General features: G+C 51.8%; 12 protein-coding genes across 12 annotated transcripts; 5 read left to right on the top strand and 7 right to left on the bottom strand.

Annotated features, from left to right (window-relative positions):
* Positions 1-75: 75 nt before the first annotated feature.
* On the bottom strand, positions 76-3852 carry VE01_03788 (uncharacterized protein). The gene is made up of 3 exons (XM_018273270.2): positions 3798-3852; positions 1140-3725; positions 76-1090 (listed from the first exon to the last, which is right to left on the bottom strand). Exons 2-3 carry the CDS (start codon positions 3312-3314, stop codon positions 737-739), a joined length of 2529 nt encoding a protein of 842 aa, XP_018131831.1. The 5' UTR covers positions 3315-3725; positions 3798-3852; the 3' UTR covers positions 76-736.
* A 142-nt stretch (positions 3853-3994) lies between these two features.
* Positions 3995-5521, top strand: VE01_03787 (uncharacterized protein). Its single transcript, XM_018273269.2, has 3 exons — positions 3995-4664; positions 4726-4915; positions 5003-5521. Exons 1-3 carry the CDS (start codon positions 4113-4115, stop codon positions 5122-5124), a joined length of 864 nt encoding a protein of 287 aa, XP_018131822.1. The 5' UTR covers positions 3995-4112; the 3' UTR covers positions 5125-5521.
* On the bottom strand, positions 5258-6705 carry VE01_03786 (uncharacterized protein). Its single transcript, XM_018273268.2, has 2 exons — positions 6249-6705; positions 5258-6138 (listed from the first exon to the last, which is right to left on the bottom strand). The coding sequence occupies exons 1-2, from the start codon at positions 6475-6477 to the stop codon at positions 5693-5695; spliced, it is 675 nt and encodes a 224-aa protein (XP_018131823.1). The 5' UTR covers positions 6478-6705; the 3' UTR covers positions 5258-5692.
* Positions 6706-8120: 1415 nt separating this feature from the next.
* VE01_03785 (uncharacterized protein) lies at positions 8121-9619 on the bottom strand. Its single transcript, XM_018273267.2, has 4 exons — positions 9442-9619; positions 9035-9263; positions 8583-8936; positions 8121-8532 (listed from the first exon to the last, which is right to left on the bottom strand). The coding sequence occupies exons 2-4, from the start codon at positions 9231-9233 to the stop codon at positions 8417-8419; spliced, it is 669 nt and encodes a 222-aa protein (XP_018131824.1). The 5' UTR covers positions 9234-9263; positions 9442-9619; the 3' UTR covers positions 8121-8416.
* A 149-nt stretch (positions 9620-9768) lies between these two features.
* Positions 9769-12403, bottom strand: VE01_03784 (uncharacterized protein). The gene is made up of 3 exons (XM_018273266.2): positions 12051-12403; positions 9990-12004; positions 9769-9924 (listed from the first exon to the last, which is right to left on the bottom strand). The coding sequence occupies exons 1-2, from the start codon at positions 12171-12173 to the stop codon at positions 10004-10006; spliced, it is 2124 nt and encodes a 707-aa protein (XP_018131825.1). The 5' UTR covers positions 12174-12403; the 3' UTR covers positions 9769-9924; positions 9990-10003.
* Positions 12404-12520: 117 nt separating this feature from the next.
* On the top strand, positions 12521-13596 carry VE01_03783 (uncharacterized protein). Its single transcript, XM_018273265.2, has 3 exons — positions 12521-12695; positions 12858-13035; positions 13174-13596. The coding sequence occupies exons 1-3, from the start codon at positions 12675-12677 to the stop codon at positions 13242-13244; spliced, it is 270 nt and encodes an 89-aa protein (XP_018131826.1). The 5' UTR covers positions 12521-12674; the 3' UTR covers positions 13245-13596.
* Positions 13597-13612: 16 nt separating this feature from the next.
* Positions 13613-16452, top strand: STT3 (oligosaccharyl transferase stt3 subunit). The gene is made up of 5 exons (XM_059463567.1): positions 13613-13938; positions 14074-14097; positions 14168-14842; positions 14893-16042; positions 16093-16452. Exons 1-5 carry the CDS (start codon positions 13764-13766, stop codon positions 16361-16363), a joined length of 2295 nt encoding a protein of 764 aa, XP_059319823.1. The 5' UTR covers positions 13613-13763; the 3' UTR covers positions 16364-16452.
* Positions 16453-17180: 728 nt separating this feature from the next.
* On the bottom strand, positions 17181-18455 carry VE01_03781 (uncharacterized protein; the record flags this gene model as incomplete). The annotated part of the gene is made up of 1 exon (XM_018273263.1): positions 17181-18455. The coding sequence occupies one exon, from the start codon at positions 18453-18455 to the stop codon at positions 17181-17183; it is 1275 nt and encodes a 424-aa protein (XP_018131828.1).
* Positions 18456-18486: 31 nt separating this feature from the next.
* On the bottom strand, positions 18487-18951 carry VE01_03780 (uncharacterized protein; the record flags this gene model as incomplete). Its single annotated transcript, XM_018273262.1, has 1 exon — positions 18487-18951. One exon carries the CDS (start codon positions 18949-18951, stop codon positions 18487-18489), a length of 465 nt encoding a protein of 154 aa, XP_018131829.1.
* A 256-nt stretch (positions 18952-19207) lies between these two features.
* VE01_03779 (uncharacterized protein) lies at positions 19208-20029 on the top strand. The gene is made up of 3 exons (XM_018273261.2): positions 19208-19481; positions 19531-19772; positions 19823-20029. Exons 1-3 carry the CDS (start codon positions 19338-19340, stop codon positions 19953-19955), a joined length of 519 nt encoding a protein of 172 aa, XP_018131871.1. The 5' UTR covers positions 19208-19337; the 3' UTR covers positions 19956-20029.
* Positions 20030-20860: 831 nt separating this feature from the next.
* On the top strand, positions 20861-22014 carry VE01_03778 (uncharacterized protein). Its single transcript, XM_059463566.1, has 2 exons — positions 20861-21118; positions 21172-22014. The coding sequence occupies exons 1-2, from the start codon at positions 20989-20991 to the stop codon at positions 21930-21932; spliced, it is 891 nt and encodes a 296-aa protein (XP_059319828.1). The 5' UTR covers positions 20861-20988; the 3' UTR covers positions 21933-22014.
* Positions 22015-22371: 357 nt separating this feature from the next.
* Positions 22372-24086, bottom strand: VE01_03777 (uncharacterized protein). The gene is made up of 2 exons (XM_018273259.2): positions 23760-24086; positions 22372-23690 (listed from the first exon to the last, which is right to left on the bottom strand). The coding sequence occupies exons 1-2, from the start codon at positions 23766-23768 to the stop codon at positions 22758-22760; spliced, it is 942 nt and encodes a 313-aa protein (XP_018131876.1). The 5' UTR covers positions 23769-24086; the 3' UTR covers positions 22372-22757.
* Positions 24087-24120: the final 34 nt, after the last annotated feature.

Genomic DNA, 24120 nt, shown 5'->3' with positions numbered 1-24120 from the left:
CCTAACACGATTTTTTGGGACTGATGACGCTGTTCACGGGATATACACGCGGCATCGGCGGCAATGGCCAGGGAGGTTATATCTCATCCATTGGTACTGCAGACTTTTTTATTTGATTGCAACTTCCCTATGAAGCCACACTACCTACTTGATTCGCTCCTTCCTCCTTTCCATTACTTCATGCTAGTGACTCGCTCCTTCCCCCTCGAGGCCACAGCAGCGAGTCGCCCTTTCCTCCACAAGCTCCATACTGGCGCCTCCACCATATAGGTCGCGCCTTCCGCGGTGCCTCTAGGATATCTGGATATTTTTACATCCATCCCGCCGCCTTTGTCTGCGCATCCTCCCTTCCTCTCACAATAGCTTCATCATCCCGCTTGCAGGATTCAAGCCCGCTCCTAATAGTCCAGGTATACAAATAGCAAAGAAAAAAGAAAAAAGAAAAAAGATCTAGATGGATTAGTATGATTTGGGTATAAATTAGATCTTTGTGTGTCTCTGATATTAGAGTTGTCGTCAATCGGAAGCTTGGTGAGAGATATTATGTTGTGTAGTCGTAGCTCAGTAATTGCGGTGGTTGTGGTGAGATATGGATTATGAAGATTTTGGTGGGTTAGAGTTGTTGTAGGGCGTGGAATGTAGGTATTGAGGGTTGGTATAGTCCACAGAGTAGGGTGCCAGGCACCAGTTTGCTTCACGTCGAGAGACTGACAGTTCCATACATCTCGACAGATGCTCATCGGGCTCTCCTCCTCCTTTGGTGTATCTTCCACTCGGCCCTGGCGACCTTCATGAACAGCGCTTCATCCTTAATCGGCACCCAGCTCGTGAGCACCTTCATTGCATTATCGAAGTCCGAATCAAGCAGGATCTCCCGCGTTCCATCGATCAACGCACAGCTACACGCATGCAGCACATCCAGACCATGCTGGAATGGCCGCTCGGGCGTTGCTGGCACTGAGGGATCCAAGTCGCCGAGCAGCATGAAAACGTCCCAGACGCGCAGCTGTGATGCGAAGGGGATGGAGTAGTTGAACAGCGTGAGGTACCAGCGTGTCCCGTACGCCGTGGGGCCGATATCCAGTTCGTCCTAGCGAAATCAGTATTTTCTTTCTCAGAAAGATGGGGTGGTAACTTACAAGTTGACGGGATACGTCATGTCCCCTCATCCAATCCACCTGGAACTCATCCAATGCAGACATCAGCCCAGCAAATCCATGCGCATACAGCTTGTCAAGTCCCCTCAACGTCCACAACCTGACACACATGATAAACGTCTTTTCTTCGTCATAATAGCACAGTAGTGTGGCCGCCAGACTCGCCATTCCCTGCACATATCCGGTGTCGGGAAAATATAGCGCGAGGCAGTGCAGTACGCGAAATAGTAAACGCTGCCCGCCACGATACCGTTTCCGAAACATGATATGACTGTTGATCGTGCGCGGGACATCCATGTCTATCTGCACATCGTCGGCGCTGCCCTCGCCCACGAGCCGCTGAAACGCTTCGACTAGAGACGCTTCGGTCGGGCTACCTTCCACCTTCTTCGCGCTGGCGTTGAGGAAACAGCGCCAGGCTGTCGCGCGCCACACGTCCGGGATTCCCTTCCATGTCCGGTCGATGAGCTTCGGATGGGCGACGTCAAACTCGAATTCCATGCCTTCGCCGTCCGGGCCTGAGTTGATAAGTTTGGCCATCCGGCGCCACTTCTCCGAGCGCGCCCATTCGCGCTTCTTGGTTACTTCAGCTGCTGTGGTTCTTTCGTCGACTTCAGTGATGTCGGCGAGGCCGTGGGGGAGTGTTAGCATATCGCCTGCTTCATCCATCCAGCGTCTGTCCTGATTGCCAGGCAGGCGGTTGGTAAGGGTCCTCAAGGGATGTGACACGCTTCGTTGAGATGCGCTGGTGTTTTGCGTCCTAAGAGACTTGGCCGCGGTATTCTTGGCTGGAGATTGCAGTCTGAAGCTTCGCTGCTTCCTAGGCGCTTGAGAGGCAAGCTGGAGGGATGTCGATACACGTTGTGGTGCTCGAGGTTCGGGGGTTCCGCTTCTATTTGGTGTCTCCGTGGTCTTGACGATGAATCCATATCGATCAACGTCCTCGCCGCTGATATCTTCCCAGTCCTCAATGCCACCAGCAAGCTCATGTTCACGCCTCAGAACACTGTATCTCTTTGCACTGGGTGCCGCCGCAGTCTGTGGTCTAGGCCGTAGCTGCACGTTGAAAGTATCATTGCTCGGCCCCTCGTTTTCTTCGGCCAGCGGCAGGGGAGGGTTTATCGGATTGCCATCTCTCCAATCCGTTATCACATCCTCCTCGTACATAGACCTGACCTTTAAACTCTCTTTCGCGATCTCCTCTGGCAGCACCGGAAGTAGTGATGGCTCCGGCGCAGTCCTCGGTGGTTCCAGTGAAACCTTCGATAGGTTTGGCGCTGTCTGCAGTGGTTCTGGCGCGGTCCTTGGTGGCTCCGGCGCAGGGTTTGGTGGCTGCAGCACAGACTTTTGTCGCTCAACCATAGTATTAGATGGCTCAATTACAGTATTAGATGTCTCCGGTGCGGTATTCGGTGGATCGATCACCGTATTCGATGGCTCGGGCACAGCCTTTGGTAGTTCTGGCGCTGTTCTCAGTGGCTGTGGTGCAGTCTTAGGTTGCTCAACCACAGTATTCGATAGTTCTGGTGCGGCCTTCCGTGGCTCAACCGCAGCGGGCACTCTTTCTGAGGCCGGCTTGGAAATGGGCTTCGCATTAACCGCTTTCCTCCCTCCAAGAAGCACGCTGCCCCGGGTCGAAAAGCTGACTTGGTTTATAAAATCCAGTTGTGTGTCCGGCAAGCTCGTCGTGAGCGGTGTAAATTCTCTCTCGGGGCTTGAGCTTAGTGTTGGCACATCATCGCTCGAGCTGGGTGTCCTTGGTATGTTCTCGCTGCCTTTGTCCCCGTTCCTGCTTCGTATCCTCCAGCGGCTCCCTGTTGTTATTGACGAGACGTCGCTTGGTGCTATGCTTGGTGCTCTCGGCGCATTCCCTTCCCCCTGCGGTTGTGCCGTCAGTCTCAAACCACTCCCTTCGCTGTTTGTCCCCGGCCTGCTCACGGTCCCGCTGCTGGATATGGTCTGTTGGAGCCGCAAACCCCTGGTATCGTTTCCTGGGCTCACAATTGCATCTGGCGCCGTAGTCGTTGCTGCGGTTGGTGGTCTATCCTGTGCTGTCTCTTCATGCGGCACAGCCTTCACTTTGCGCCTCGAGAAGGGGAATCGCCCAGAAGATGTAGTCGGGCGGGCTTGCGTGGAGCCGGTGATGTCGGGCGCCATTGCGCATGGCGTCTCACTGGTCTTGCAATGGCAGCAGTGTTCAGTCTAGTTCCGCGGCTGGTGGTTCGTTTCGTACGTCAGAAGAATCGCCGGATTAGTTAGTTGAACCCTGAGAGATTGTGGCGCGATCCCCAACTTATGCAGCCTTGCGGACGCTTGCAGTTGCTCTCCGCAAAGAATGAACAAAACCGTGTCCTGTGTAAGGGGAATATGTGCCTCGGAAAGAGGAAGATGAAGATCCAAATCTCAATTGGCAGCGTGCCACGCAGGGGGATATTTGCGGTGGTACTCGATCTCTCTTTTCTGTAAAGTAAGGAATACGAAATACGGGTGCTGAGACCACTAAGAGACCCTAGCGATAAGGGGAAAGGGAGGGAGGGACAGGAGTGAACTGTCCCCAATTGACTCGGCCTATTTTCAGACATTCAGTTAGCTAGCTACCGAAAAAATTAAGCCAAAGGGATAATTTCTAGCAGTTCTTACTATAGGTATAAATCTCCAGCTGTGAAAAGCCTCTCTTCGGAGCTTTTAGGCGGCGAAAATAGGCTTGATAGCTGTTTACGATACGGTCCCAATATGTGGACGGTTCAATCAAGTCTGGGGGAGGCGGCCCAAGCTCGGCATGTGGCGCACGATAGCTTCAGCCTCGCCTCATGCGCCCTCCCGCTATTCAAGCTTTCAAGCTCTCAAACTAGACACCAGCACCACGGATACACGAATATAGACGCTGAAACGACGGAAAACACAAATATGAAGCCATAACTTGCAAATTCAACTATCAACACCCTAATTCACCCAATGCCTCCTCCAGACCTCAACAAAACCCGCACTCGCACCCTCCCAAACTCCACCCAAAACGGCCTCTTTGCCTCGGTCCCCCTCTCTCCGCAAACTCCGATACTCAGGCTCTCACAGCCCCTCCTGGCCCTCCTCCAGAACTCAGCTCTCGAAACACACTGTTCGAACTGTCTCCTCCCCGCCCCGCTGCTCCTCCCATGCCGTCTCTGCGAGGCAGCGCATTTCTGCGAGGGGTGCAAGGAGGGGCACATTGTGTCGCGGCGGCGGGGGATGGCGGGAAGGCATGACGCGGAGTGTGCTACATTTATGAGGGTGACTCAGGAGCGGGGAGAGGGGGAGAGACTCCCTACACCTGTGAGGGGGGCAGCGCATGTGTTGGCACGGTTTGGAGAGGAGGGGGTGAGGGACCGGGTGAGGGGGATGGTGGGGTGGAGGGATAAACAGTTGGGGGGTGGGAAAGGGGTTGAGCTGCAGGCGAAGGCTGTGGTGCATTATTCGGGCATGGAGATGAGTAGGGGCAGGCTGGAGGATGCGCTGGAGCTACTTTGCGTGGTGGGTTTGACCGGTTGCGGTGGTAGAAGTGGTGAGGAGTGGGTGGCTGACGGCAAAACAGATGAATGTGAATTCTTTCCGCATCACGGATGCTGGCGGCGACGAAATCGGGATCGGCTTTGATCCGCTGCTCGGGATGGCAAACCACAGTTGTGCGCCAAATGCGTCTCTCGAGTTCGACGGGCGATGTGCGGTTCTCACGGCACTAAAGCATATCGAGGAGGGCGAGGAGGTCACCATCTCGTATATTGGTCAGTCCAGTCTCCCGCATCTCCCAACTTCCTCCACCCAGACAAGACTCCCATTCTCTGTGAAACCAAAACTAACAACCCACATAGACACCACCCAGCCCCGCGCCGCCCGACAAGCATTCCTCCAAGAGCACTACTACTTCACCTGCACCTGCCCCGCCTGCACTACTCCTTCCACCCCATCCATCGCTGTCGAACCCGGTAGTTGAAAGGAATACGAAGGCAAAAGAAAACTCTATTTACTTACTTATACGAGATCGACAATGCATATCACAAACCGTACCTGCCTGTGCGTCGAATACGAGATCGGCTCGGACCGCGATAAGGTCGCCTTGGGTTCCCCACGCATAAACATCAGACGAACCCCGCATCGAACGACACGACACTCGTCAAAAATCTCTATTATATATATAATAGGATAGACACTGAACAGACAGACAGACAAAAGATTGGATGGCTCACATTGACAGACAACACACTGGGGACTCACCGCCAACCAACAATCGAGACACAGACGCGGAACATATTACGTGAAATCTTTGTATTCCCTCCCCCCGAATTAAAGCTCCCACTCCCGCTGTGAATAAATCAAAGCCTACATACACCGCCATGCATAGCGACACACAAAACTATATCCACGAAATAAAACCCCCTTCTCACATCACATCCCATTAAATCCTCCTCCACCCGCCGCCATGAAATACAACAAACAACCTCCTCTTCCTCTCCCCCCCTTCTACCGAACTTTTGGTATCAAGGCTATCACGCATCCACGCTCTACAACAGAAGCATAGCAGCACCGACGAAGCCCATGAGGCCAGCGCCGACCTTGGCGCCGCCAGTCGCGGCAGCACCCTGGCTGGTGGAGGTCGCAGCGGTGTGCGAGGTGGTGGTTGGGGCCGAGGTGGTGGTGGAGTCGGCGGTAGAGCTCGCGTCGGTGGTTGAGCTCGCGTCGGTGGAGGTGGTCTCGGTGGAGGTGGACTCCTCAGTGGTGGTGGACTCCTCAGTGGTAGAGGTGGATGACTCCTCGGTGGAGGTTGGTGCCGCAGTGGAGGAGGCGGAGGTTGGGGCGGCGGACTCGGTGTCGGTCTTGATAGGGAATTGGAGGGTGTAGTTATATTCGTCTGGGTTGGCGTCGTCGACAATCTTGAGTGCGTAGCCGCTGCCGTTGACGATGGAGGAGTCAGGGGTCCAGGTGTAAGAGCCGGAGTTGGAGATGCTGGCTGGGTGGGTGTTAGTTGAGCGCGATAGTGATTATCCTTTGACTGCAAGCAACTGCAAGTGGACGCGGCAGGGTGGAAATAGAGAGAGGGAAGAAGGAAACTAAACGCACCTTGAATGGTAGCAACAGGCTTCAGATCATCGCTGTTGCCGGTGTCGCTGTGGACGAGCTCCAGTGTCACGGTGCCCTCAGTGGTTGGCGTCCAGGTGATGGTGATTGGGCTTCCAGCAGTAATACCCGAGAAGTCAGTGTTGGTGAAGGGGTTTGGCTGGGAGCCAGTCGTCTGGGCTGCGGCCACGACGGCGAGGGCGCCGGCCAGGAGAGCGGAGATGAAGCGCATGGTGACTTGTGTTTGTGTTGTGGTTTTGTGTTGGTGATGAAAGAGCTTGAGCGAGTAGTTTCTTTGGTAAATGCTTTGACGGATGGAGCGACAGTGAGAAGATGTAAGTATTATAAAGGGTAAAAGAAGCAATATAACAACAACAGCGAATGAATCCAGTTAAGCGCACGATACAAGCTGCAAATCTCTCTTCAAGACAATCTCCTTTCAACGCTTGACAGCTTGGGGGGGGAGAGGGAGAGGGGGTGTGCGTGTCTTATGGGGAATTATGCCGCCCCATGGTCCGATAGTCCCATAGTCCCCCATTTCCGCCCATTTTCTACGGCGCCCATGGGAAGTTGTGGCGGCGATGTTCTGGATTGGGGTATATTGGGAAATTAGGCTGTGATGGATTGAGATGACGGGTGGGGGAATAGTGGAGTGATTAGTGGAGGGATTGTGGAGGGGACAGTGCAGGAACCAACCGAGTCTAACTGCATGTAAAGGATTTCCAACGCCGCCATGGCCGCGATTGCCTCAATTGACCCAATAGCGACGCTCAAGAAGAGGAACGGGCGCAGAAAGGAAAGGGCGGCGGCGGAGGATCCGTAGTCCATCGTCCGCCGACGCGCCGAGGGTAGAAAGAACGCTGCTAAGGCAGGAACTGTACTGTGCTTGTGGTGGTTCTAGATCTACTAGCTGTACATCTTCAGTACCACCTTCCCGCCTACTACTGTAGGTCTCACACATGCAGTTCAAACGGTTTGTCTCTCTTCCATAGACATTCTACGCGTCGTTAGTCAGTAGTTGTGTCGCGTGAGGGATTGTCGCGTTACCTGTTGAGTATGATTTGAGTATTTGAGTATTTGGGTATCTGCTTTGATCTGTTCATTCGTATGGCTTCATTCTTCGTCGCCGTCGATGAGCGACAGTGAGTTCCAGTGAGCGGTAAAGTGACATGACAGTGACTGCTGCGGGCGGGTGCCAAGTTGTCAGGTTGTGATGTGCGTGCTGATCGAATTCCTGCTGACTAATCCACCAATTCCAGGGATCCAGGGACGAAGCTGTCAGGTATACTGCAACAGGATTGGACGAGAACACACAAAAAACTAGAAATGGTGGCGGGGCTAATTATACTCGAAAGAAATCAATATAAATCCAATATAAAGAACTCAGCCACAGCCACAGCTGAATGCACAAATGTACGGAAATATGCACAAAATGGCGTAAACGAGGCAAAAAGCAGGGAAATGCCGCGAATCCCGGTGCTGGTGGCGTAATATAATGCAAGCCAACCATCGTATATGGACGGGACGGCATCGAGTCCAGTCGAGGCATCCAGACCATCCTTGGATTCAGGCTGCCGTCAATGCGTCGGATGCCGTATAATACATGTGCTACGCCGCATCCCATTGCATTGCTACGCCGCATGACGTGGTGGGATAGAAACAACCTCGTCCTTCTACTTCTTCAGTCATCATCAGCCTCATACGGTGTCAGAGTTACCACAGATATCACTACGCGGTCACAAATGCCAAAGGTCATACGGTGGCTGCCAGAGAGTTCGTGGGGCTGTCAGAGGGTTCATACGGCTGTCAGAGTCACCATAGTCACCAGTGTCACAAAACCAAATACTGAAGTCCAACCAGTAGTTGTACATCCAGCTCTCATTCCTCACTCCCTATCCCTATTCCTCTCCGATTAATCATCCCCCCTCGCCCATATCTCTGCTGGTACAGTAAAAACAAAGAATAATGTAAAGGGCTAAAACCTTCACAGACAATAAAAACAATAACCCCTTCCACCTTCATCACCTCATAGTATGACACCAGCAACGGAAACTATACAAATATAAGCCTCCGCCAAACCTGATCCTATACAATCTCCATCCGTGAAAACGTCCGCGCCCACGCCTGAAATAAGAGACGACGATGCAGAGTGATGAGAGCAGATGGTCCTATCAGTTGGCAATGCCCAGTGCAAGTGCACCGAGAAGGCTGAACACGAGCCCATTGAACGGCGACACATGGCGGGCTGCCTTGGCCGTGAGAACGCTCGACGTTGGTGGAGAGATGCCTGCAGCATAATCAGTATGAGATCGTCATTACCGTTGTTAGGGAACATACTTGTGTTGGTCGGTGTGCCGCCGGTGTGGTTGTTCACGCCGATGGAAGAGGTCACCGTGGCATTGTGCACCGGAACCAAGGTGGACGACGCGCCAGCATGCTCAGTGGCCGCGCTAACATTCTCGGTGGTCGCGGTGGCAACAGACTCAGTGGCATTGTGGAGGAAATGTCCTGGGGCCACACTGTGGTGCTGGGCATCGTCACCCTCACCATCATCGTAGTCGATGCCATGGTCAATGCGGAACTGTGGGCTGTAGTTGACGCCACCGCTGGAATCCTTGATCTCCAGGTTATAGATTCCCTCTTCGAGATTTCCCTCGGGATACCAGGTGAATGAATTGCCGGAAAGTCCATCTGGTTGCAGGTCAGCTTGAACTATTTCCATAGTTTCTATTCTTTTAACTCGTGGGGTTGGACTCTGTGGCCATGAAGGGCTCAGAAAGGAAACTTACCAGCAATGGTGTCGACCAAGAGTTGGTTGGATGGCACGCCATTCTTGAGAAGCAAGCTGACCATGCCAGTCGCACCCTGCCAGGTGACCGTGAATGGGTGGTCAAAGGTAATTCCGCTGTAGTCGGAATTGGTGATCATGACCTTGGCATTGGCCATGGCAAAGGCAGCGCCCAGAACGAGGATCTGCGAGAAATACATCTTGATAATCAAAGTGTTTTTGGAGTTTTGCTGTGTTGGTTAGCTGCTGCAATGTAGAGAGCGTTTTGATCTGTTCTGGCAGATTGATTGAGGGTAGGAGAGGAGAGTTAAAGAACGAAGAAGTGAGGTGAGGTGAGGTTTGGAGAGGAGAGGAGAGTTGAGGTGAATTCTGATCAATATAAATCGCGTGGAAGTGAAATTTACTTACTGAGAATATAAATTGTATCCGTCCTCCCAAAAGTTGCGAATAAAAACGTAAGATGCCTGGAAAAGAAGATGTTGAAGAAGAATCAACAAGAAGAAGAAGCAGGAGCAGAGTTGTTTGTTGACAAAAGAGCGTGGGTGGTTACTGCTGGAATGGGAAGTTGCGATCTTAAGGGGTTGACGGAAAGAGCGATGTTGAGATGTGAGAAGGAAGGTACGACCGTACCACAGTCACACAAATTCACAAATTCACAAATTCACTCTTGCACCGCCAAATCCTTGCTTACAACATTAAAAGCTATCTATTACCCCCCACATGATTGGCTTAAATGTCTTTTCTTTATCCAATTCCGTCAATCAACTCAAACATCACCACCCCCTATATTCCACACTTCGGTCACATGAACTCATTTCCATCATGGTAATTACTGGCGACACAACGTGTCTTCTCAGTTACTGCTGTATTATAACATCATACATTCAGTGTCTGTTATCTCGGTTCAGCAACGTAGGATTATATAGAGGGTATATACGACGCCAAACTAAACGTACACGTACACAACCCCTCACAACAACGCACCACCCATCCCCATCCCCTGTCCCCCCAACCCAGCCGCCTCCAGCTTCGCCACCAATTTCTTCATACTCGTCCACTCCTCACTGCGCGAGCTCTCCTTCCCTCCCAAGTCCGGCCCAACCTCAAACACCGTCAGCTCGCCATCAATACCACCCGTCGCAAGCCTCTTCCCCTCCGTCTCCTCCCACGCCACGCGATTCAGACTGCGGCTGAACTGGCTCCTCGCACCCAGCCGCGGCTTCGTCTGCAGTCGCGCACATGGCACCTCAGTATCGACGTTAAGATCCCATACCTCCACGAAGCCGGCGCCATCGACGAGAGAGAAGACACCAGGCTTGCTCGGCGACCATGCAGCGTCGTAGACGACGTCTTCGCGCACAATATCCAGTAGCGGCGCCACGACCTGCGCCTCACCTGTGATACCTGTTGTGGCCGTGGCGGGGGCACGCATGCGCCATAGCTTGACGCTCCAGTCGAGGGAGCTCGAGAGCACGAGGTCGCCCAGATCGATAGGTCCACGGGCGGGGTGGAAGCTGAGGGACATGACCGGGGCGGCGTGGCCGCGGTAGCTGACGCGCTGGTCGACGCCGGCTTTGGAGCCGGCGCGGTCGTAGCGGTGACAGGGGTAGATGGTGCCTTCTTCGGAGCCGACGAGGAAGTAGGTCGGGTCCGTTTGGGGGAATGCCATGCAGGTTGGGCTTAGGTCTTCGGTCTTGGCGGGTGGTGGGGTGGTGAGGGTCAGGAGTTCTTGCGGTTGCGTGAACATGTCGACGGACCATCCGCAGACTACGCCGTCGGTGGAGCAGGAGAGGATGTTGTTGGCGTTTTGGGTGCCGACAATGTCGACTGAGTATACTGGATGGGTATGGCCCGAACCGGTCAGGGGCGTCTTTTGGACAGGCGCAGATTTCGCTCGTGTATCCCATAGCAAGACTTGCCCACTATATGCACCACCAATGATAAGATTGGGGTGGAATGGCGAGAATTTTGCTGTGAGAACATCTGACTGCGCGTGGAACACAAACTCGGGTCGGTCGTGGAGATGGGTATTCCATACTTGAACAAGTCCGTCTGGGTCGTGAGGCGCCGAAGGGTTTTTCGTATATGAAGCTAGTACAAGCTCTGGAAATTTGGGGGAGAAGTTGATAGAGCTAATCATCCTCTTCTTCGACCACCTCTCATCGTAAAACTGGGCTACCTGCTTCACCTTGCGCCGACCTTTGCCAGCGACATTGTCATTCTCGTCGTCTTCATCATCCATGCCAAGGCTGTTATTGTGTGCGTAGTCTGCCAGGACATCATATTCTTGGTCCAAGGCTCGCTCGATGACCTTGCACGATCTCTCGAGGAAGTCTTGGAGGTCGTCCGACTCTTTGATAGCGGCTAGCTCCTCATCTGACAATTCTCGAAGCGGGAAGTTCGCAGCGGCTCCAGTTTGAGACGCTGGTTTCAGTGGCCCATCCGAGATGCTATCTCTAGCAGCCTTGAGCTCCTCTTCAATCTCCTTCCTTAAATTTTGACGTAACTCCTCCTCTCTATCCCTGTCCCTCCTACTCAGTCTCTTGGTGTTGGGGGTGGAGGGTAATGGCCCATCCTCGTTATCCGACTCTGCGAATGGACGCGCCTGGTCTGCCCTTGTCGCCCAGTCCCCTGATGTTTGGACCCCTTTACTGTATGAGAAGACTTCCTTGACTGGCGATGGCGGACACTCGTAGACTGTGGATAATGAGACTGTCGAGAGGGTCTGGGTAGATATTGTATGTGTTTGGGACTGTGGCGCTGCTGGACCATCCGCCGGGCTCACAATGTCGGAATTCTCATTGCTTAATGCCCCTGCGCTCAGGACGCTGTTCGGCCTGCTCCCTCTGTGCGCCGGAGACCCTGCACCTCCTGGACCTGTTGAGCCTGGCCTGCTGTCGCCAACTAAGCTGGATATAAGGTTGTCGAGTTCCCGGCGATTGTCTGATCTCCCTGGCGTCGGAGATATCAACTGCGCAGGTTAGAAATGTACATGGTGTAAAGCGAGGGGTTCGTACATCTACAGGGCTCCCTATGCTCTGCCTCGTTGCTGAGACCTCTCTTGCCCTGAGGGCTCTCTGTCTCTTCAGCTCTTCAAGCTTCGCCTTCTTCGCGAGAATTTCATCTCTTCGTTGTTGCATGATGTCGGTGCCAGACAAACATCGTCTTCAGTCGCGTTTGAGGCCTTTGGCAGACACCCCCTGGTATTTTTCGTAGATTTGGACCACGATATGAGCAGTAAACAAACAAACTCAGGCACTCCAGTCAAAATATTCGCCCATATAAACCCTTCACAAATAAAGTAGGAAGAGCGTTTGAAGTTATGTACTTGACCGAACTAAAGACCCTGAATATTTCCTTGTTGACCGCGAAACATGTTGATGCTCTACTCTATGGGGCACCCGCTTGTCCCAAAATAAAGTCACGTGAAAACTGTCAGGGATCCTCGGGAGCAAGCTTTATTCGAATTCGCAACATCACCCGAATTATTTCAAGAGGCTATCCATCCCGCGCAACACTCTCTCGCTGTCCGTTCAATTGCGATCACGTCGCCATATCCACTTTGACAAGCGGTCCGAAGCCAATTGGCATATTATCACAGTCCCTGCGCCAACGAACGAAACTACACGTCGACATTCCCAATGGCTTCCACCGGTGTTAACGTATGTCCTCCACCACTTCTACCGCACATCATCCCTTCGGGACTGGCTTGCGCCGTTGCCCTTGACATCAAAGGAGCACTCTAAGGACCTTTTCGATGCTGCTAGATCTCCAAACCAAGCCTGACTCTACAATCGCGCATGCGCTGACTTTGAACGCGATAGGTTCTCCGATACTCGGCTCTTGGTGCCGGTGTCTTCTACGGTCTCTACCACCAGGCTACTCTCTCTGCCTCCGCAAAGCTCAACGCTGCCAACCGTGAGTACGAGCGCAAGCAGGGCCTGATCGACAGGGCGAAGAAGGAATACGTCAAGAAGACCGCTCCTCCGGCGGCTGATGGTGGTATGTACAGCGCTTTCCCCCCATTATTTGAATATTTCACGTTCGGCTGTTTTGGGGACATTGCTGGAGGGACGAACAGCTCTGGCGCGAATCTGTGAAGACGGTTATAGAGACAATTGCTGACAGATCTGGCTACAGTTATCCGTGACCCCGAGGACAAGAACTTCGACTTAGAGAAATACCTGAACGCCGAATTCGGTTCCAAATAGAGGATCTGAACTGTTATGATGATGCGGAGATTGGGCAGAGGAAGAGGAAGATGATCGAAGACATGGTTACTCCTGGACAGATGAAGGATGGGGGATGGGCCGGCAGGATTTAGAATGGCAAGCCGTAAAATGGTTTAGACGTCGGTTTAGCATACTTCCTGTACATTGTATTGTACTATATTCCCAAACTATTCAAGTGGTATATCTGATTGCAAAGGGTGTGAGAGTCTGAGCTGCGAATGGAGAGTTGGAAGAGCCTGTTTGGTCGCTGTTAAAGGACACCAATTGTTAGAATCGCCACTCCAGTGCCTATAACTACACAAATCTTATAATAAAATCAATTGACTTATCCCTCACACCACAATAAGCAATAATGATTCTCAAATTGCCAGTCAGTGACTTTGGTGGCATGTGGCGGCAGGTTGGGCATATCCCTGCCTCTATCTGAGTTCGACGCCTCAGGCACAAGCGCAACATCGGGACGCGAGCTCAAGACACCTAAGCATTCCCCTGCTGGCTATGATCGTGAATCAGTCGTCCACTCTTTCATTCACGACCACCATCATGACGGTCGCGACAGAAAATTCCTACCTGACGGGTGCAAAGGGGAGGAACACACGGGGGCTTCTTCGACTGGTCATTCTTTGTACAATTGCGGCGGCAGCTGTTTCCAGTCGGCTGTTCTCTGTTATAAGTATGTATATGTGTAGCTCTGGATATGCATGTCTTGGCTAGAGAAATCTACGTCTTGCGATTGCTCCAACAGGGAATTTACTATGATATTATGTCTGCTTCAGTGGAACTTTTGCTAACTTTCCTCTCTCTTTAGGATTCGAAAGTATAATCCACGAATGTGCGTTGTTTCCCAATTCTGACAGCTTACGACGCCATAGACCTGAGGGACGAACGCTGACATAAAATAGTCGATCCATGGTTTAACTTCAGAGCAACGAAGTACCTGGTCGCCAATGGATTCTACGACTTTTGGGATTGGTTTGATGACCGTACGTGGCATCCACTTGGCAGAGTCACTGGAGGGACATTATATCCCGGCCTCATGGTGACCAGTGGAGCTATTTACCACGCACTGAAGGCATTGACACTCCCCGTCGACATTCGAAACATCTGTGTCCTTCTTGCTCCGGGATTCTCGGGCCTGACGGCATTTGCGACTTACCTCTTCACAAATGAGATGTCCTCGACCCCCTCCGCGGGACTTCTCGCCGCCATCTTCATGGGCATTGCCCCTGGCTATATTTCTCGTTCAGTTGCAGGCAGCTACGACAATGAGGCTATCGCCATTTTCCTTCTCGTATTTACGTTCTACTTGTGGATCAAAGCTATCAAGCTCGGATCAGCCTTCTGGGGCGCCCTTTGCGCCTTGTTCTACGGCTACATGGTCTCTGCCTGGGGAGGATACGTCTTCATCACGAATTTGATCCCACTCCATGTCTTTGTCCTTGTCTGCATGGGACGATTCAGCTCAAGAGTGTACGTGAGCTACTGCACATGGTACGCTCTCGGCACGTTGGCAAGCATGCAAATCCCCTTTGTTGGGTTCTTGCCAATTCGCAGCAGCGAGCACATGTCGGCACTTGGTATGTTCCAAGCCATCCCATGAAGTAATGACTCTTTGCTGATTTTTTAGGTGTCTTTGGTCTCCTCCAACTTATTGGATTTGTTGAGTTCGTCCGTGCTGGCGTTCCCAGCAAGCAGTTCCAGACCCTACTGAGAGGATTTGTCGCCTTGGTGTTTTCCGTCGCCCTCGGAGGCCTTGTATTGTTGACCGTTTCTGGCGTAATTGCTCCCTGGACCGGGCGTTTCTACTCCCTGTGGGATACTGGCTACGCCAAGATTCATATCCCAATCATTGCATCCGTCTCCGAGCACCAGCCGACCGCATGGCCTGCGTTCTTCTTCGACTTGAACCTTCTCATTTGGCTGTTCCCAGCCGGTGTCTACTTGTGCTTCCTGAAGTTGACTGATGAGCAAGTGTTTGTTGTCGTCTACTCCATCCTGGCCAGCTACTTCTCTGGAGTCATGGTCAGACTGATGCTCACATTGACCCCTATTGTCTGTGTGACCGCAGCTATGGTCCTCTCCACTATTCTGGAGACCTACCTGTCAATGAAGTCCCCCAAGTCGGATGCTGAGTCTGTCGCGGCAGAGGCAGCAGCCAAGAAGAATGTCCCAACCAAGGGTGGGCTACGCAGCATGAGGAACCCCCTTGTGGGTATTTATACCATGGTGTCGAAGTCAACTGTGGTGGGTGCTATGACGCTCTACCTTTTGGTCTTCGTCCTGCACTGCACATGGGTCACCTCCAATGCCTACTCTTCTCCATCCGTTGTTCTCGCCAGCAAATTGCCAGATGGAAGCCAGCACATCATTGATGATTACCGTGAGGCATACCAGTGGCTGCGCCAGAACACCAAGGAGGATGCCAAGATCATGTCGTGGTGGGATTATGGCTACCAAATTGGTGGCATGGCCGACAGACCAACTCTTGTTGACAACAACACCTGGAACAACACTCACATTGCTACTGTCGGTAAGGCCATGAGCTCCAGCGAGGAGGTCAGCTACCCAATCATGAGGCAACACGAGGTGGATTACGTCCTTGTTGTCTTCGGTGGTCTCCTAGGCTACTCCGGAGATGATATCAACAAGTTCCTGTGGATGGTCAGGATTGCCGAGGGCATCTGGCCTGACGAGGTCAAGGAGCGTGACTTCTTCACCCCAAGAGGCGAGTACAAGATTGATCACGAGGCCACCGACACCATGAAGAACAGCTTGATGTAAGTACTCTGACTCCCATTCAGTTATCCCCTCCCCTAACAATCAACAGGTACAAGATGTCTTACTACAACTACAACGGTCTTTTCCCACCTGGACAAGCCCAGGACCGCGTCCGTGGCGCCAGGCTTCCAGACGTCGGACCAGTCCTGAACTCGATCGAGGAGGCGTACACCAGTGAGAACTGGATCATCAGGATCTACAAGGTCAAGGACCTTGATAATGTCGGCCGAGAGCATGGAGCAGCTGCGTCATTTGAGCGGGGGAACAAGAAGAAGAAGGCCGCGAAGAAGAGAGGGCCTAAGGTTCTGAGGGTAGAGTAGAATAGAATAGAACCAAGGAAGTGGCTGGTGTTTTGTGGCTATAAAATGTACATTAAGGTCTGTAATGTTAACGGGCTATTAACTTGAAATGACTTTGCCATAATTTATCTGTGACGGAATATATGAAGTTTGAATAATACCCAACTCACAAGACTAAATTCCTACGCCCCCCAAACCTTCTAAGTAAATTGATTCAAAAACTTCAATAATATATATTAGTTGGCTTTTTAATCCAAATTGTACTATGAGGTTAAATAGTATCTATGGTGCCTAAACATCAGCGAGGGCAAACTATTCGTTCAGTACTGGATCAAAAACTTCGCAGAGGAACTAGCCGCAGAAAATGCAGAAAACGAGGCTGCTGAGGCGGCGGCAGAGAAGACCCTAGAAGCTTTCCCCAGGCGTTCGGTGTTGTTACCGTACGTCTATCGCTGTCGCTATGGTGTTGTTACCGTTCTCCATTTCTTGTCGTTGGCGGGGTGTCACCGCATTTCCTGCTGTTGGCTCAAGATACCCGAGTGCCTCTTAAGGCGGTAGAGAGCTGGAATGCCGACACTTCCTGCCGTTGGCACCAAGACACTGTAGTGGCTTTTGAGGCAGTTGGTTACTGAAATGCCAAAAATAAAGCTTTCGATCTTAACTTGGTTCCACATGGAGGCCATGAAAGTGGCCTTGTTGGCTGCCTCAGCGAGAGAGCATTATCATTATCTTGTATATAAATCTATGAACTGTTTCGTCGAACTCGTACTCCAATCCCAATGCCGCCGTATCATATACGCTGATTCTCAGCTCCAAGTTCCGCATCGGTTTCCCATGCTTACAATTCCTGATGTACAAACTTCCCCAGCTTCTCCGTTTCCCCCCTCAACATCTGCAAGAATGGCTTGCTCCATCCGTCGTCTTCTCCTGCCTCCTCTTTCTCAAGCACATAATTCATCACATGGTACACCCAGCACTCATCCCCAACCGTACCCGCAGCCACGGCCGCTTCTACTGGCTTAAACGCACACGTATAATCCATCTTCTGTGGCTTCGTCGGCCACTTCCCAATCTCGGCTCCCATGTCCTCATCAAGGAAGTTATCCGTCACGAACTCCGCGACCTTCTTCCGCACAATATCCCACTCCTCACCCGCTCTGGCAAACAACTCAAGAGGGGTCTCCAGTCCCTCAAGATGAAGAATCACATCGCGCAGCTCAGGGCTCTTGACCAGCCCACTGAGAGCGTTTACCTTGGCCTTTGCCGCACTAGGATCGGTTTCCGAGCGTAGCGTAAGTAGCACCCTCGAGAGAAACTCCTGGTCCGCAGCGTATTCCTGGAGGGCGCTCGAAGAGTCTGCGCTATGCGGATATGGGAGGTAGGAGCGCCACGACTTCTGTGCCTCTTCCAATGCAGTTGGGTTATTCTGGATGGAGTTGGCAATGACACCGGCTGCGAGGCGACGGCGGGATGCGGAAGTGGAGGCATCTGATAAGTCCCCGTCGAGGCAGAATGTGAGTTGTCGAATGACCGCACTGTTCTTCATGAGCTCCACGCCGTAGTAGATGTCGTGAGATAGGTCAAGGAGAGTGGTCAGAGCCGAGACCGACATGGTATAGTTGTCGGCTTGGTCACTGTCCAGGACGGCCACGGCTCTCTGGAACTCCTCTGCATCTGTAACACCACCATCCGGTTCTCTCGGTGGTAATATTTTGCCCGCAGCTTTGTATGCGGGTGGCTTCTTGCCCGATTTATCTCGGAGAGAAAGGGGCTCCTCCTTCTCTTCCGCCACATCTTGCTCTGGTTGGTCGACAATAACCATAGCCTGTTCTGTTGGGATACCGGAATTGTCATCCTCGCCCTCCATTGGGATATTAAGCCTAGCTTGTTTTAAGCCCGAGTAGATATCCATGCGGACATGCAGCCCAGGCGGGATGTCCTGGTCATCATGTATAATTTGAAAGTCCTCCGTCGGCTCGAAAACTCGGGGGTAGCATTCTGCGGGGTTGCTCGTGTGGCATATTAAATCGCTGCTCGGGGAAGGCGAAGGGTCCGCCTGTGATGTAGCGGCGGCAAGACCGAGGAAAAGGCCGCCAGAGAGATATCGCTGCATTGAGGCCCTCATGGCTATGAGAAACCGGGTCTTAGTCTGTCTCGAGGACTGATAAGATATGCTCGATGTGCCTTCGGAAACGGCGCAGCTTTCGTCGTTGGCGCCTGAGAACTTCTTGTTCCCTCAGTTTTAAATTGAACTCTACGAGGTCGAAAGGAACTGATTTGCCGTCTGTTTGCCGCCTCAGTTCAACTTCCCAGTCCTCGCGAACAGTGGGATAATCGTCGAGGATGGAGTAGTGTTCCCAGCTTGATTCGAGTACTGGGCTGTTTGTCCACTTTATGAGAACCCAGCGATGAAGTGTGCCGCCTTGTAAATTCGACTCCCAATCTGTCCGAGTATTCTCAGCTAGGACTTGTTCTATAGTATGTTCTTGGTTGCTGCTTGCAAGTGAGGCAAGAGAATCGGCGTCGTCAAGATCCTCGTTGTATTCTACGTCTGAGGGCTCTCTATCACTTGTGTCGTTGTTGTCATTTAGATCATGGTAGAAACTCATAGTAGAAACTCATAGTTGACCCGCATAAGTAATCATTATTGTATGGTTTTCAAGGTGAGGACAAGTGTCCATAAATTGTTGGATTTGGCCACATCCCGTTAATGATAAGGGCGACGACAGTGTGAGGGAGCTATCGATAAGCCTCCGGAAAAACCTCTGTGCCGACTCCGATGCATTGCCCCCCTATCGCCGTCGCCGACGACTAATCAAACGACTAATCGACGACTCATCCTCGATCGTTTCCCTCACGTGACCGAGGTTTGTCCAGTCGCGCTAAAAGCGGCACGTTTGTTGCGTGGTAGCGCCCATAGCCGACGACACTTGATATTGATCCCTCAAGGAAAACACTCCGAGTCTGCCATTGAGGACCAATTCATATCCTCAACATGTTCGTCCTTCGGCGTCAGGCTGTTCAATCTGCCAGAGGCATTAGAACAGCCCGTTCAACCGCCCAATTCTCCTCATCGACCTCCCGAACCGCCCATGAAGCAGGCCACGGCCATGCAGCTCCAAAGGATGAGCCTCTAGGAGTAAGCAATAGCGAACTGAAGAACCCGAACACCACTGACAATGCTGCAGCTCTCTGTCTATATGACACTCGCTGCTATTCCCGCCGTCTACATCGTCTACTCCCTAGCCCAGCCCTCCGTTGATGGGAAGAAGCCGGCTCTCGAGAGGCTCATCAACAGCTACTCCCACATCCAGGATACATTTGCTGCCAGAAACAAGCTCCACACTGCTGCAATTGAGCAGGCTGCATTCGACCGCAACCTCTTCCAAAGCGACAGGAAGACAGAACACATCAACCTCCGGTTCCCTGAGTAAGTGCATACTCAAATACAGACGGACGATGTTACTAACATCAGCCCAGAACCTTCAACACAGGGTCTCCACATAACGTCATCGCTGGCCAGGGCCCAAGGGATATCGAGAAGCTTGTTGCCCATTATGAGCAGTTGAACAATGCGGCTGAGGAGAAGAAGGTCCTCGCAAGGCAGGCCTGAAGTCGGTGACATAGAAGAAATAGAATACCCCTTACCATATGATGCTGCCATTATTTGTGTCCTAACTTCTAGGCTATCTTCCATGAGATTGCACAGAGGTAAAATCCTCTGTCGAACTGTCAAAAGGTAGGCTTGACTCCTTTCTTGGATACACTTGGCAATTGCCCGTTGGCATCACAGTTGCAACAGGTATGTTCATGGAAGTTTTCTTTGTGTCAGCATCCTTTGAAGCCGCTGATCGGATGCATAAAGGGTTGGTACCTCTATCATCTTTAGCACCCCCTGAATATCACAGGTGTTCTACTTGTCTCTTCAAGAGACCTGGGCAGAGTTGAGACTGTTTGCTTGCCTAGTTGGCTATGTCAGTGGTCGCATATGATCAAAGGGGTTTATCAAGGCTGATATCTTACCTCAGTGCATCCATAAAGCATTGAAAGACTAGTCTACCCCATGGCATGTCTATGATTCTGTTTGATGGGCATAGAGGAAGAGTCTAGCCGTTGCAAGAGTGCAACTATTTCATGTATCCGATGGGGTAGCGCCTGGCGGTCATGGGGACGGGGTATGACGCGCGCACGTCGCACGCTGGCCAATTTCACTTATTCACCTTCTTGTTTTCTTTCTGAGTTTCTTCTCCTCTTACCCTTTTCTTCTGTCAACACACCCACCCTCCCTCAGCACCATTGCTGGTGCTCCTTGATAGCACCTAGCTATCACCCTTTCATATCACAAGTCTGCTACTGTTCTTGAAGCACAAGGTGAGTAAGATCGAAACTAGCATATTGGCCCCTTATTAACTCTGATGAGTAGCTCACACACCTTCTTTGAATAACCTCTTGATTGATCATGGGTGTGAAGTTCACTGAAAAGCTGGGCCTTCATCGCCCCAAGCCCATTCAGCCCAGACCCATTCGCTCCATTAACCAGGAAGTCGCCGTAGGTCACCCAAGGGATGTTCATTATGCATAAATTAACCCCTGGTCCTTAGAACTTGCCACGTGTGCCAAGCGATTATCATGACCAACTTCGTGAGATGGCTAGGCTTGAAAAGGAGGCCAAAGGTGAAGAGGAGCCCAAGCCGATTCCCCGTCCTGACCCGACTCTTGGAGAGGTTATGGACCCCCGAGACATCGATTTGACGGCTTATGTGGACAACCTCCCTTGTATGTGCTCCATATTATTGCTACTTGCAATTCATGTGCTAACTACTTTACAGTCAATATTAGGGTCGATCAGCGCTATCGTATCCGCTACAGAATCAAGATGATGGAGAATAACCAATACAAGGTTGTTGCTGCCATGGATCTGCCAGTCAACTCTGTCATCATTGCTGAGACTCCGATTTTCTACACGAGTGCCAATGACATGGAAGGATTCAGTAGTCAGGTCATGGCCCGAGTCCTGATGCTTTCACCCCCAGATGATGAAGCCTATAACAGAATGAGAGAAGCCCAGGACTTTTCCACTCGTTTGTTCACACGCAACAGCCGCCTCAGCATCAATAAGCTGATTGCCAACAAGTCGTTCAAGCTTCCAGAGCATCTCCATTACGTCAGCGCCGAAGACCCGCTGTCCGGTTTCAAGAATGTTGTCTTGAGACAGTATGTCACCAATCGTTTCAAGATCAGTGATGATGCTGAGTGCATTGGCATCCGTGAGCCCCTCTACGGAATTTACCAGGACGCCTCGCGCCTCAACCACTCGGCTGACCCCAACTGCATGGTGGAAATCAACGAGGCACCTCCATTCAAGATGTTCCTGATCACCACGAAGGACGTGAAGAGAGACGAGGAGCTTACCATCAGCTACCACAACGACATGCACTGTGGCCCTATTCGCCATGGCGAGAAAGCTGCCAAGTGCACAAAGCTGTTTGGCTACAGTTGCTTCTGCAAGGTCTGCAAGGTCCCCAAGAGTGATTTTCCTGAGGATGATGAAGAGGAAGATGACGATGAGAGCATCTGCGCTGTTATGTAGTGCATACGCTTTCAAGCTCCTGGCCATGAGCCGTTTGTGAGCATCTGAATAAGGAACTGAATAGGCGCCCGAGATAAAGGAAATGAATCAATGAAAATGTCATCATGAATGAATGCCTTCTGTAATTGCCTCGTGAATGTTTATTGTGCTCGTTTATATTCTGTATCTACTCCTACCAATCTTGCACAGCTATGTAAGCCTCATGTTCCATTCCTTTGTTACGAGTCTCGATCTTGGCAAGTTGACTGGTCATCGTCACAGTACACAGGCTGTTGTGATATGGTATGTTTAATTCACATTGTTCTTATATGAAGTACAGCACGAAGATGGATATCAAAGTTCATTCCTAGGTTCTACTGTTGAGCCTACTGTTGCCATTTAGAGTATGAATATAAATCGATACTGGCTATTTTAAAACCATCAACATTTCTCTTTTCAACTCCATTGACGTAACGTAACTACTGTAGTCTCAAGAGACTATAATCCTTTGTTTTATCCACGGTTGCTACAACACCCAAAGCGGTGATGGTATTTGTAGCATGTTCAGAGCCTCTGGGTGACAGCATGCATGAAACTTCATTCATCCAGTTCGAATTGCAGAAAAGCATAGCAAATAATTAATAAGTTCTTAAATTCATAACACACTATGCAATAGAAAGTTGCCATTCTTCGAATAACGCGCCAGTGATGACAATGTCTACAATACTCCAAAACCAAACGTCTCGCCCATCCACGCGCCAACCGCTAATCGAGACCCAACAATGTACCCCAAAGGAATAATAACTGCAAACTCCAACTATGCTCGCTATGAGTGAGGTAATGCAATCAGCGTCTATTTCTGGCCATGGCAGCCAATTTTTTCCGCTTCTCCTCCTTCTCCATCCTCAGTCTGTTCTCCTCAGCCAGGGCCAAGGCGTCCTCCTTGCGAGCATATCTGGCAGCCCTCTCCTCCTCTTCGTCGACTTCGTAGGCGGCTGCTTCCATGTCAGACGAAACGTCAGATTCGTAATCCTCCTCGTCCTCGCTGGCGGCGTATGTATACCGAGCTCGCGAAGGGCCTGGGCTTGGGCGATCCCGATCTCGGCCAGAACTTCCATAAGATGGCTGTGGCTTCTTGGCTGCGGCTGGGTTTGGCCGAGCTGTACCCGTGTAACCTGTGGTAGCAGCAGCCGCCTTCTTTGGTCTCTTCTCTGCCTCGGCCGAAGTTGTTCTGGAGCCTCTCCCATTCTCTCTTGCACCATTGCGGCCGTCGCGAAGTGGTGGTGTTGGGCCTTTCCTTTTTGCTTTGCCGGTTGCGCCCTTGCTGGTCGACTTCATCTCCTCGCGCTCCCGTTTGGTTGGACCCTTCTCGATGCGTTTGTGCTGGATCTTTCCAACCTGAGTCATGCTCGTTTGCGCTGCCTTTGCGCGAGCCATGATCTCGGCGAAGGAGCCCTTCTTTGGAACTTTGGCTGTGCTGATTTGAGAGGGCGCGGAGCCGGGTGGGGCACTGGTCGACTTCGTGACTGGAGTTGTGGAGGCCGACGAGCGACCTGGGAGGGGGCGAACAGGCCTGGACATCGACGATGGTGTTCCTGAAGCCCTTTGCGCTGGTGTAGCGACTCTTGGTGAGGCGGTCGCGGGATACTCATTTCGGGAGGATTTATCGCTGTGGCGTGGCAGGTCGCCGTCGGCTTTGCGCTTTAGCGGCGCGACAAACGCAGAGGTGGTCGATGGCTTTGGCTGGTCGCCACTTATCTGCGCGAGGAGATCTCCGATCTGCACGAAGTCAGTTGCCATCGAGGGAGTAGTTGTGATAACGTTCTGAAGTTAGGGAGCATGGCATACCGGCGGCATCTTGACTGTCGACTTCGGGGAAGTTGAGAGTGCTTGTCAAACCTAATCGGTCACTGGCTTTGTTCTTTGCAGGTGCATCAGGCACGTTTTGAGGCGAGCAACCTCAACGCATAGAGCAGTAGATCGAAGAAGCCTTTCTCTCGAGATCGCACTTCATATATATGTCCTTGAGGGGCATATAAGGGTTGATGGCGATGTGTTCACTTAATCCTCGAGTATGACCAGTAGCACGCCTCTCTGTAAGACATCCACAGCCCGCCCAGCGAACGTCGGTTATTGCCTAATCGGGAATAGCAGCCCTAATAATCGCGATTCTCGCTAAGGTCCGCCTCGGCGCTAGAGCCAACTCACA

This window comes from Pseudogymnoascus verrucosus, assembly GCF_001662655.1.
Source record: "Pseudogymnoascus verrucosus strain UAMH 10579 unplaced genomic scaffold scaffold_13, whole genome shotgun sequence".
In the NCBI taxonomy this organism is placed as follows: Eukaryota; Fungi; Ascomycota; class Leotiomycetes; order Thelebolales; family Thelebolaceae; genus Pseudogymnoascus; species Pseudogymnoascus verrucosus.
The sequence above is the reverse complement of the archived record's forward strand: the minus strand, read 5'-3'. Positions and strand labels throughout refer to the sequence as shown.